This window comes from Camelus dromedarius, chromosome 12, assembly GCF_036321535.1.
Source record: "Camelus dromedarius isolate mCamDro1 chromosome 12, mCamDro1.pat, whole genome shotgun sequence".
NCBI lineage: Eukaryota > Metazoa > Chordata > Mammalia > Artiodactyla > Camelidae > Camelus > Camelus dromedarius.
In genome coordinates, this window is record NC_087447.1 from 68249555 (window position 1) to 68261930 (window position 12376).

At 41.4% G+C, this 12376-nt stretch overlaps 1 protein-coding gene across 1 annotated transcript in view; it reads left to right on the forward strand.

Annotated features, from left to right (window-relative positions):
* Positions 1-12376, forward strand: part of ARHGAP42 (Rho GTPase activating protein 42) — a 251289-nt gene that overhangs the window by 179227 nt on the left and 59686 nt on the right. The window contains exons 5-6 of the mRNA XM_010977801.3: positions 297-398; positions 7073-7183. Coding sequence (XP_010976103.1) covers positions 297-398; positions 7073-7183 — 213 coding nt within the window. The remainder of the gene's footprint in view (positions 1-296; positions 399-7072; positions 7184-12376) is intronic.

Genomic DNA, 12376 nt, shown 5'->3' on the forward strand with positions numbered 1-12376 from the left:
TAGGTCAGAATCTCCCGCTGAGAACCAGTTATAAGTTGCCCAAAGGGACTCTACTGTGGTCGTCCACGGCTCTCCATACGATCGTTCCAGGAACGTCTTTGAGAGCAGAATACGTGTTCAAGTAATTTTTGTTTCACATCCTTCTTCCTACTCTGTTCCATCAAGTTTTGCACATAGCTGAAGCTAACTAAATCTTTTTTCAAATAATGTTATTGAATGTTTGATGGGGATGGTGAAAAATCAAGATTTTCTTGATTCTCCAATTCGAATGTTCTGTCGTTCTTGTGATCTTCTAGGATGGAAAGAAGAAGTTTGACAAGGAGAGCGAAAAATACTATTCTATTCTTGACAAGCATTTAAATCTGTCTGCAAAGAAAAAGGAGTCTCATTTGCAAGAGGTAAGTTTTTTCCGATTGAAATGTGGGAAGGGCATTAGCATTGTCACGTGAAGTTCAAATTTTCGAAAGCTGGGGTCATCTCAGAAACTGCTCTTCTTTAATAAAATAATGATAATAATTATATTCAAGCCAATTGAGCGCTTACTACGGACAGGCACTGAGCTGAGCATTTTACATAGCATTTAATATTAACAGTTCCAAGGGAGAGATTAATATTTCCTTCAACAATGAGAAAGAGTAAAACAAGACTTTTTCCTTGTCTTCCTTTTGGGCATATTTTAAAGAGCAGGACCTATCAAATTCATCTTACAGCTTTTATATTAAGTTAAAATATCTGCTTTTAAGTGTTGCATCAGCATCAGGGGAGAGAAAAGATAGACCCTTGCATGATTTAAAATCTCATGTTATGTCAATTTTCCTAAAGGACACATCAACAGAAATAGTTTACTAATGTGTACAGAGTATTAATGTAAGGAATCCATTTCTTCCTTTTTTCTGGACATACGTTCTTCTCATTGGTCGTCTTTTAACTATGATTAGTCAGATCAAGTAGTCCTTTTACTAAAGAATATTGCAGTCCCCTTTCTTGCGATGAGATATGTTTAAAAATAAAAGATAAAAAGGGACTCTCTCGTCTTTCACTTTGGCAGCAGGAAAGTCTCACACCACCACCCACAGCTTCCCCCACCGAAGCAGGCTGTGCGTCAGGCTAGTTCACCTGCAGCTCGTCACTGCGCTCCAGACCCTCCTAGGGAGTCTTGTCCCTGCTGAGCATCCTCTAGTCCCCTTCTCTCTGTCCTTCTGGGAATTGCAGGGAGCACCTCTTTCAGATGCTCCATCTTGATCCACTAGCAAAGCCACCCCCCTTCCTGAACCACTTTTCAAGTTGAGCCTGGCCCTCGCTCTCCTCGCTCCTCACTTCTCTGACCTCCGTGTTCAGCCTTGCTTGATGAGTTGGGGTTCAAATGCAGTGGAACTGTAGTCACAAAGGCACGGGGAGGTTATTTTTCACTTCTGATCCCTTTTTTCTGTACTCTGGTGTTCCCCGGGAGGGAATTGAATTTCTTCCCTTGAAAATGTTTAATGCTGGGAAGTTTTGTGAGTTCACCATGTGTTCATTATAACCAATGTCTTGCTATTGACACCTGCTGTTAAAATCGGATGATTGAATATACAGTTGGGTACCTGTGGAAAGGTTTTGTGGCTAAGTGAAGTGGAGAAAAATCTGTTATTAAGGAAAAATTATATTTTTAATATTCATGGGCATATTTAATCTTGCGAAGTAACTATGCTGCTTAATATTATGCTCACATATTCCAAACTGCTTGAATGTTCACAGATCTCCTTAAACATTGCAGGAGAGTAAACCTAAGAGAGAATGCAGTATGTAGATGAAGTCATGTGTAGAAAACGCTTCCCTCATTATCGCCAGGACATCATCCTCTGCTGGGCCAAGGGCCACAGCCCAGTGGCTTTTTAAAAATTGACTGCCTCCGAATCCAGGGTGGCTTTGAGCCTCTGAAGGGCTGTAAGTTCATCAGGTTCTTGGTGAATATGAGAGGCCGCCGTCAGACAAGACATTGCTTAAATCATGAAGCAAATGCTAACTTTATCAAAATTTTTAAAGCCCTCTAGAGGGTAAGCTTTACTTTTCCCTGACAGCCTAGCTCAGTCCTTAATACAGTTCGTGGCCCTCAGTCCCTTAGACTTATATCCGTTCTGGTTCTGTATTTAGTTGGAGTCTAGAAAAACCTATTAATATGGTTAGTAACATCCTCTGTTTGCCCCACTCCACTCACACACACGCGCGCGCGCTTTTTTTTTTTCCAGAAAGCACAGTCCACAATTAAATACAACACAAATATTGTGCAAAGCAGCAACTTAAAACACATAATGTAGACAAGGAAACACGTAGCTTGTCTTTGCCCCCAACTCTATCCTTCCAGGAATCAAACCGGTTATAGAGCGATGCTGCCACACGTGTGCTTAATCCTGTAACGTGGCATTAAAAGTCACCTGTTCCTTCCAGAGCAGCTCTGTTCTGACCTCCTGTCAGCACCAAGCTCATTGACTTGACTTGTTCTGTGAAAGACCCCTCTGTGTGTTCTCGCCGCCACAGCGGACTCCTTGTTCATTTTGTTCCTGGAAAATAAGTGAATGCCCGTCACCAGGGTTGAATTCAGGGTCAGATTGTGTGGATAAAGCTCCAGGGCTCAATCAGACGGATCATGGGAGTAAACAGAATGGGAAACAGACTTGTCAAAATTACAGGCTTTTCAGTAGAAAAGAAGTAATATTTGATATGTGAATGGATAATATCTTTTTAAGCATAAAATAAGAGGAAGAGATCGTAAAGGAAATGTAGAAAGACCAGAATGAGAGAAAGTATTCTGTCTATTTCAAAAGATTTTAAATAAATGAAAAGGCAAAGTGTTGGGGAATTTATACAACATATGACACAGAGTATCCATATCTTATATACAAGATGGGTTTGCAGATCAGTGTGAAAAAGATAAAAACTTCAGTGGAAAAAATGGGGTAAGAATATGAAAGGGCATTTCATCAAAGAAGAAAAATAAACCATAATAAATACTGTTCCAATGTCACATGTGTTAAAAATGCAGTTTAATAATAGCAGGATATTAATTTATTGAAAGATTATACCCATTGTTAGTGAAGGTGTAAGAAACAGCACACATTTGCTTTTCCAGTAAGAATGTGAAATCACTCAATCATTTTTGAGGTGAATTTGATATCATAGTTCAGTCAACCTTACATGTGCAAGATAGTTGAAATGATTTCTATTGACAGGAATTTCTCCAGAAGAAGTGATCAGAAATGAGCCTAAAAATGAATTGTATAAATATATTGGCCCCAGAGTTATTCACAATGCAAATTTTAGAAACATCTAAAAAGGCACAAAACATTGATTGGGGTAAATAGACAAACAGGGCTGGCCAAAATTGAAATTGATATGGCTGCGACAAGTTTTACTAGGAAAATCATTTAAAGACATTGGGAAATGTTTATTATCCTTAAGGGGGAGGGGGACCAGGGTTTAAACCAGAATGTACCCTATTATTCAGGGTTTTTAAAGCAAGTGTGTGTGTGTGTGTGTGTGTGTGTGTGCGCGCGCGTGCGCGCACGCTACACATCAAAATATTAATGGTAGGTTTGTAATTTTCATCATCTTTACATTTCCCTGTTATAATAATGAGCAGTGGATAAGCTTACAGTAATGAATTTGTATCGCTTTTATTATTAAGGGAAAAAGTAAAGGGGAAAGTTTTCCAGGTTTTAGGAACCCAGATTTTGAGTTTCTGCCTGTCACTTAATATGCTTTCAGCAGGTTCTCTTCTCCCCACCTCCTGAGTGAAGGGAATCCCTTAGATTCTGCCCTTAAAGCGCTATTCTTATCCTGCCCTAGGGTCCCTGACAGCTCTTCTCCTTCCCCACTGTCTGCAACATCTTACTGTCTCCCACCGTCACCCTAAGCCACCTTTGCACTGTCCACCGACCAGTTACCAGGACTTCAGACCACGACTTCTTAGTGACACATGTGAAATCTCACACATCGCCATCTTCTCACATTTGCTTCGGCTTCTCATTTCTTTAATTCTGCTAATGCTGGTATCATTTCTTGCATCAAAATTAATTATCTTTGACTTGATTTTGTTCCCCCTTGCTTCTCATGCCCACATCCTTCAACCCCTCTTACTGGGATCTACCAAACCCCTTGCCTCTATCAAATAAGAAGTCTTAAATTCACACGCAGCCAGCTCCACCGTTTAATCCATATATCCTGCCGCGTCCTCACTTTAATCTTGAAGTTCAGCTTTGATCTGGTCCTCACTTCCCTCCAGCTTTTGCAAGGTCTGTAGGATGACATTTACACTCTTTCTCTCTCTCTCTGCCTTGGCTCTCATTTCTGACTCTGAAATGAAACTTTTCGATCTACCAAGACAGAACTTCTTCTGGCTCCACTCCTTCTCTAAAACTTCTCCATTTATCTCCCCCTACTCCAGAATCCAGCTTTAATCCCTCCTCCTCTGGGAATGATTCACCAACTATCACCTGAGGCTCTTCCCTCTATTTTACTATTTTTTTCCCTCCATTTTACATTGTAGCTGGGGAGGGGTGTAGGTTCCTGCAGAACCGTGTGGTTTTCTTATGTGATTAACTTAGTTTCTTACTAGGATGACTTTGCTACTCAAACAACAGTTTATACCTGTAATTCTAGCACAATTACTATTCCCTTTTTGTTTTTTTTTTAATTTGAAGAGTAAGTTCCATAGTTACCCTACTTCTCCAGCACAAAATACTTGACAGCAGTTGCCAGTGGGCATATAGGCAAGTGTCTGCTAGTGAACCACACACTGTGAGCTTAGCGCTAAAGGGATTCATCTTCGGTAAAAGAATGTCTTTCTACGTCTTGTATTGGAAAAGGATTAAGCTGTTGCATTCTTTTAGCACTGTGAGTTCTGCATGACCTTTCAAAGCCGATTCTGTATATTGAATTTGGTTGTCTAGATTGGGGGTGATGAAAGATACCTCTAACTGGCAGATGGCAAGAGTCCTTATTTCTCATCTGTCGTTCTTTGCCACCCCCTGTCCCTTGCACGCGATGGGATTGTGCATGGCAGATAATTATGTCAGAGGCTGCCAAGACCACCCCCAGGATTGGTGATTTGCTCGGAGGACTCACAGCCAGGATTTATCACAGTAAAAAGACATAAAGGAACATCAGCAAAGGATGCATGGGGTGAATTCTGGGGAAAAGCCGGCACAAACTTCTGAGAATCCTCTCCCAGGGGAGACACACAGGACTTAATCCCCAGGAGCGAGTTGTGACAATATGTGTGAAATGTTTACTAAACATTCATAGACTGAGTGCCCATGGTTTCTACTGGGGGCTGGTTGCATAGGCACCCTCTACTCGTCATGTGCCCAAATTCCAGACTCCCAGAAAGAAAGCGGGTGTTCAAATGAACCATGTTGTTTGCACAGACGGTTTCGGCATAGGGAGCTGCTCTCACCAGTTAGGTTCATTTTAGGCTCGAAAGGTATCTCAGCTTTCTGGTTTGTTCCCATGTGCCAGTTGACACAGTGACTTTATCTTTTAAAGTAAATGAAAGCTTCAGAAATAACTTGTGGAACAGACTGTTGCCTCTGAGGCTGAAAATATTCTTGCATCCTTTACACCCAGGGCTGTACTGGAGCTTTCTCTTGGAGAGCCCACTTTTCTCATTTCTTTCTCATCCCTCATTCAGTCATGTTGGGTTTGTGGTTTGGAACTGGCTATTTGGGGAATATTTATATCACAGAAACCAGCAAATACTGCAGATCAGGCTCCCCCTGTCCATGAGAGAGCCAACTGTTAAAAACATTTTTTAACAGACTACCTCCGTACCATGTGTTCTATAAATAGTGTGTTCCTCTCAGCAGTGGTAAAAAGGAAATATATATGATTTGCGTGGAATACTGACTGTGGGTGCTGAGAAGCTTCTGGTCCGAATTTCCTACCTGGTCCAATTTAAATGTGCTTCTCAAATATTAGTTTAGAAACTTGGAATTCTCAAGTTTGAAAATCCCTCGTGAGTTGCTCATAATATTGGGCTATTTTAAATTGTATAAGTAATTGCATAGTAAGTCGTAAGTATATGTAATTATTTTTAAAGGTCTTTCTTTCAAATGAAGTTTTACGATGCTGTGAAGTCCAACCCAGCAAACCTCATTTTATCTTTTTTTTTTTTTAAGCTTTTGTTTGCTAAATTATCGTTGTAAAATGGCTGCAAAGCAGTGTTCTGTTCCCAAATTGTTGTTGGCATATACTTAGTGTTCTGGAGAGCCCATTCTTTTCATCTGCTTTTAGTAATCTCAGCCGGCAGTGAGGAGTGTGACGCTGGACAAAAAAAGTAAAATCACGTCTCCCTGCTCTGAACCAAAATCAGCTTTAAAGACAGCATCCGAGGGCGATGGTGGGCAGGGAGGAGGGACGAGAGCGCGCCTGGCGTTGATGCAGCAGGATTCCGTGGCTAGAACCTCTGCATTCGGGCGGCTCTGGTACCAGTAGTGTTGTAAGCCACCTTATGCTGTGGCCCCACTGCTTAATATTCTCAGATGATTCTCCCTCAGTTAGAATCTAAGCGTTACGCAGTTTTCAAGATCTTTGATAATGTGATTCCAACCTTGCTTCTCTCTCCTTAACCTCCACTTACTTACTCTGAAGCCAGACTCTGTCACTCTTTCATGCTTCTTTTTCACGGGAGTGACTCCTTTCTTATCTTTGACCATACATAGCCAGTTATTCATCTTAAGGTTCAACTTCCCCAGAATTTAGTCTCTTTTTCTGTGATCCCATAGATTTTCATATATACTTATAGACCTTTATTATAATAATTTTTAATGTAATGAGTGTTGTATGCTTACTACGTGTGTGTGTATGTGTTTTTCTTCTTCCCACTCCATACATAATAAGCTCTTGTGGGCAGAGTCTGTGTTTTCCTAGTCCCTGTATTCCCAAGACATAGTAATTGCTATAGGCAACCTTTTTTTTTGATAGAACTTCATTTTGCAAGAAGGTTTCAGAGTAGAACAGGGTTTGAGCCCCTCTCTAACACAGAAGCTTCAGTAGCCACCCCTTGTGGCCTGATTTGCCTTTCTGTGCTGTTTAGGCGGATACGCAGATTGACCGAGAGCATCAGAACTTCTACGAAGCATCGCTCGAGTATGTCTTCAAAATTCAAGAGGTTCAGGAAAAAAAGAAGTTTGAATTCGTTGAGCCGGTAAGACTCGTTTTGCCTGTAAAATCGGTGGGTTACAGCACCTCTTGTGGAGCAAAATTTGCAGTGTTTTTCTGTTGAGAATTATGACTTTTTTAAAAAATGAAAGGAGAGAGGGGTGGGGGAGGGTGAGTAGGTGGAGCACAGATCACCTCAGGGCGGTGAAACTAATGGTGGCTACACGCCATTGTCCTCACACATTCGTCAAAACCCATAGAATGCGCGGCTCCAGGAGTAAACGCTAATCTAACTGAATTTTAACGATGTGTCAGTATCGAGTTATCATCTGTAACAACGGTATCACACTAACGCAAGATGTTAGTTAACGGGAAACCGGGGGGGGGGGGGTAGGAGCGAAGGGGCTGGGTGTGGACGCTGTCATTTCTGCTCGGTTCTTCTGTAAACCTCAACCTGCTCTGAAAAATAGCCTGTTGATTAAAAAACCTAAATTTAAAAATAAAAGCGTGTTTATTACGTACACCTAAGGGGCTACACCTCACCACTAAGGTGATTCATTTACCAAACCTTTAGTTGAAGGAAGAAAGGCTAAGGCTGCATTTCTTCCATTGTTCCACCCCGCTTCCTTGAGAGGCTGGGACCTGCCTGACTTTCCAATGAAGTCATTTGTTTTCCCAAGTCAGGGTAAAAAGTAATGGATTCCCTAATGTAAACTGCATTACAGAAAAGAACAGGTGGTTGGCTGGTCTTTATAAGCTTACTTCGTTTTCTTAGCATTTTTTTCCCCGAGTGCTACCCTGAGACGTTACAGGTTTGCCCGACTGGGCATCTCCGTGAGGTATCCTCTGTGATGAGCAAGGGCAAGTCCGTAGTCAGGACAATCTTGTTCACCTGTGGTGCTGAGTTCCCGTGCGCTGACAGGGTAAGCGACAGTAAAACACACGAGTAATCAAATACACCACTCAAGCCATACTGTTCTTCCTGTGCCAGTTTATTAAGAATCTATTTATAATGGGAAATAAAATACCCTATTCCTATTTAGTGGAGGTGATGGGGAGAAGGGAAGATACATTTTAAAATATATTTGAACAGGTCATCTCCTTATGAAAACCCATCAGTGGTTCCCTGAAGATGACGGGAGACTGAGACAGAGCCGAGGCTGGGAAGAGCTACCAGCCCCTGCCTGGCCCGCGGCCCCTCTGCTTGGCTCCTTTCCCTCTCGCTGGAGCCACCTGACTCTCTCCTGGGCACTTGGCAAGCTTCTAAGCCGAGCCCTCCAGCTAGAAGGATTTAAGGAGCTGGAGGCCACACCGCAGGCTCAGGGATCTTGTACCCTCTGTTCGAGATGACAGTCTTGACTCAGGGCTCTGTTTGCCAAACAGCGAAGTCCTTCAACCCCTAAAGATGAATTGATAACCTCTTACTTAGCTGATGCTTTCTTAGGGGGCTTTCTGAAACTCATCTGGGGTTCATGGACCACGGCTCAGCCCAGCAACCCCTCTTTAAGGAAGATGACTGAGACTTAAAACCCCTACTTCCCTGGTCGTGGGGAAAGTCCTGCCTCTGACTCCTGTCGTGGTTTTCAGGCCTCTCTCCGTGCAGCAAGCTTTCTCCTTACAGCCTGCCCCCTGGAATTTCTGGCTTTTAGCTCTTGGTCAGAGTATCCATCGCTTCCAACTCGGATGGTTTTCCTACATACGACTTCCTTATCCGTTCCCCTTCCCTTCGGAGGCTGTGCTCACCTGCTGGGCAGCTCTTCCTCGCATCTGGGATGGTCCTTGCGCACCTGTGGCACCTCTCTCTCACCTGGAGAGGCATGCAGGCAGCCTGTTTCCCCATCTAAGCCTTTTTTTATAGCCCATCCTGTCTGGGAACAGTGCACTAGACCGTTCTGTAAGATGGCATCAGGTATGTAAGGAAAAGGCTGTAAAACTGTTGGCTCACAGGTGACTGAAGGAATGATAAGAATTTATGAATTCATGTGATAATATGGGTAGAAAAGTGAAAACTACCCTTCACTTGAAGTGTATTTTCTTCCTTCCCTCTACCGTCTCCCAAACTGGGATGGTCTGATAAATCTTCTCTAATACATGCCTTTCTGGTGACACCACGATCAAGGTCGATGTTAAATTTGTCCTTCTTCCAAAATATTTTCCTGGCTGCTGTATTTTTCCTATTAGAGCGTCTGGCCAAACCAAATAGCACTGTCAGTTTAGTCTCGTTCTCATTTCCAGCCGCAAAGTCTCATCCGTGCGGTTTTACTTAACTTCCACCCCAGTGATGAGAAGGGTAGAAATGGGAGCAATGAAACACGGGCGTGCTGCTCTGTAGGTTAAGCGCTTGCAAATTAATTTGGAGGAAAAAAGCTTTTAAAATTTGAAAACCAAAGCTCCCAGGAGCTATAAACATAAAAACACACAAGGATATTTTAATATCTTTCCAGTTTTTTTCCTGCAGAAATCCAATTCTTGTTGCATTCCTGTTTCGTATTGCAGAAATGGAGCAGTCTATTCTGGTTTAGCTGAGATTTATTTAACAAAGAAGCATTGGGGTAAAGCAAAATATCTTAGGGGTGCAACTCATCTCATACGGATGGTAAGATATCAAGTAGGAAATATAAGTAGTCCTGGAGATTCCCAGTAAATGACATTCTTTATGATGATCATTTGAGGTAATTTTACATTGTTTCAGTCAATGTCAAGATCCTACTACAGTTGATCTTTGAACAACATGGATTTGAACTGTGTGGGTCCCATTTACATGTGGATGTTTTTCAGTAAATACTAAGTCCACTGGTAGATTGAATCCATAAATGCAGAACCTCGGATACCAAGGCTGGACTGTAAATGTTTCAATGGGTGTGTGTGTGTGTGTGTGTGTGTGTAGGTATCGGCGTTCTTAACTCCTGAGTTGTTGAAGGGTCACCTGTACTTGTGATAAAACTTCTGCAGATTATTCAGGCGGTATTAGGAATAAATGTTCTTAGAGTGTCATTATTCAAGGAGAAGCTGGGTCTAATACGTGGTAAAAGAGAGGGTTTTTTTTTTTTTATAAATAATGTTATTATTATTTAGAATATACAGAAAGCCAGCCTTTTAAGACCCGTTTCTCCATTTGCTATGATTTTAATGGCCTTTTCCCCCTGTTTACCACATTCTACATAGACAGTGATGGCAGCTAACTTGTGATCGCTAGCCCTGTGTGTGCTCTCCAGCGTGGTAGCAACTACTTGTGTGTGACTGTCAGACCCTTCAGATGAGACAAGTCTAGATTCAGATGTATGTTAAGTGTAAATATGTACAAGATTGCAGAGAATTGGCACCAAAAAAGCATGTGAAATATCCCATTAAAACCTCTTTTATGTTGATTACATGTTGACATGATAATCTTCTGAATATATTATGTCAAATAAAATGTTAAATTTCACTTGGTTTACATTTTTGTCCCATGTGACTGCTAGAAGATGTAAAATTCCACGTTGGTTTGCGTTTGTGGTTCACGGTGTGTTTCTGTCCGGCAGTGCTAGCTTGCATCCTTTCAGATTTGCCAACAAGATACGTGAGTTCAGGTCTGTAATGGAGAAAAAGAGATCAGAGAGGCAGAAACGGCATCTCCTGATTCTTGACTGTGAGATCCTCTTACCTCTCAGAGTTGCCCGGAGCTTATGAGAATTTTCAGGGACTGGGAGAAAAAGCTTGAGAAGTAGCTGAGGGTGAACGGCTTCCTCAGATTTGAGCCCCATTGTGTCAGAAGTCAGTTATGGTACATGAAAGTTTGTGGCTCAGAAAACCAAAAGAATCTTTTTTATGCATTCACTCCCTTATGGTTCATTCAGGTACACTTTGTGTACATTTTGATGACATCCTTTGAACATGTTTAGTTGGAACTACTGTTTTGCGAGCAACTGCGATGTGTCCTGTGTTTTCTGTGTTCTCTCACGTGAACCCTACCACGGCTTTATTACTGGTAGTTATTACCATTCCAGATGAGGACCTTAAGTCACAGAGAGATTATTAGTTGCCTGAGGTCACAAACCTAAGGAGGGGGAGAGTCAGGAATCCAGAACCCGGGTCTGAAGTCGCTGTTTCATACCACCTACTGCCTTGATGACTGCTGGCTTACAAAAATTCGTTCTTCTTACTACTTGCTCCGACCAAATAAAATGGATGACCCTAGCAAATTTTAATTCTTTAAAATTAGAAGAAGAAAATAAGAGAGTGACCTCTACCTGGGTAAAGGTAATCAGGTCAGTGCACGTATCTGTCCATTCATTCATCTGCTCTCCCATCCATCTTTCTCTTCCTGTCTTCCCATGTAGAGACAGAAGTATAATGGCTGAGTGGCAATAAGATGGAATCTGGCTCCAGTCTTAAAGCTGTGTAGATTTGGCCTGCTTTTGAAATTCCGTGTGCTTGAGATTTTTATCTGTCAGTTGGGTATAAAAATTGTATGCAGTTCCCAGGATCCTGGTGAGGCTCAGCCCATGCAGGTGATGCGCAGAGAAAGTGCCTGGTTTGTCATTAGCATCAGCTGGGCACCAGCTACTGTGAGCTCTCACGTGGGCTGTTAGCACTAGATACGACGTTTATTAGTATGGCTTCAAAGCCAGACACTAGCGTTTTCAAAAACACATTTTCAGTTTTAACATGCTTCAAAAATATACACTTAAATTCTCTAGGAACGTTTTTATATTAGAGTATTACATTTTTCATATTTTAATCTTCTCATGTTATATTTACAATTAATATAAAAATGAAAATAAACTATTACATATAAACGTAAAGCACACTGCTTTTCATACCGTTCTCTTAGTCTGCTAAGTTTAATTTTAAATCATTTTCAGAAGAAAATTTGAGGTAAGGCTCTTTAGCTTACTGTATAATGAAGGACATGAAAAGACCTTTTTTTTTTTTTGCATTCTCCGAAGCAGTTTGAATCATTTCAAGACTGAACAACAGCTACTTACTAAGTTAAAAAAGTCGCTCAGGCAGCGTATAGTCCTTCAGGTCTTGACAGTTAAAGCTTTTTGTGCCCTTTCTCAACTTTGTTGGTTAGCTCTAACATAGAAAATTTAATTTAGGGTAAATTCAAGTGGGAAAATAAGACCATGTCATTTTTTTTTTAAAATGTATTACTAAAGGTTAACTTTCTATCCTGCTGAAAACCAAAGTGCAATCATTCTATAAAAATGAAACTGTGATGCTCTGCTCAGGTTGCATATTTTTAAATAAAAACTAT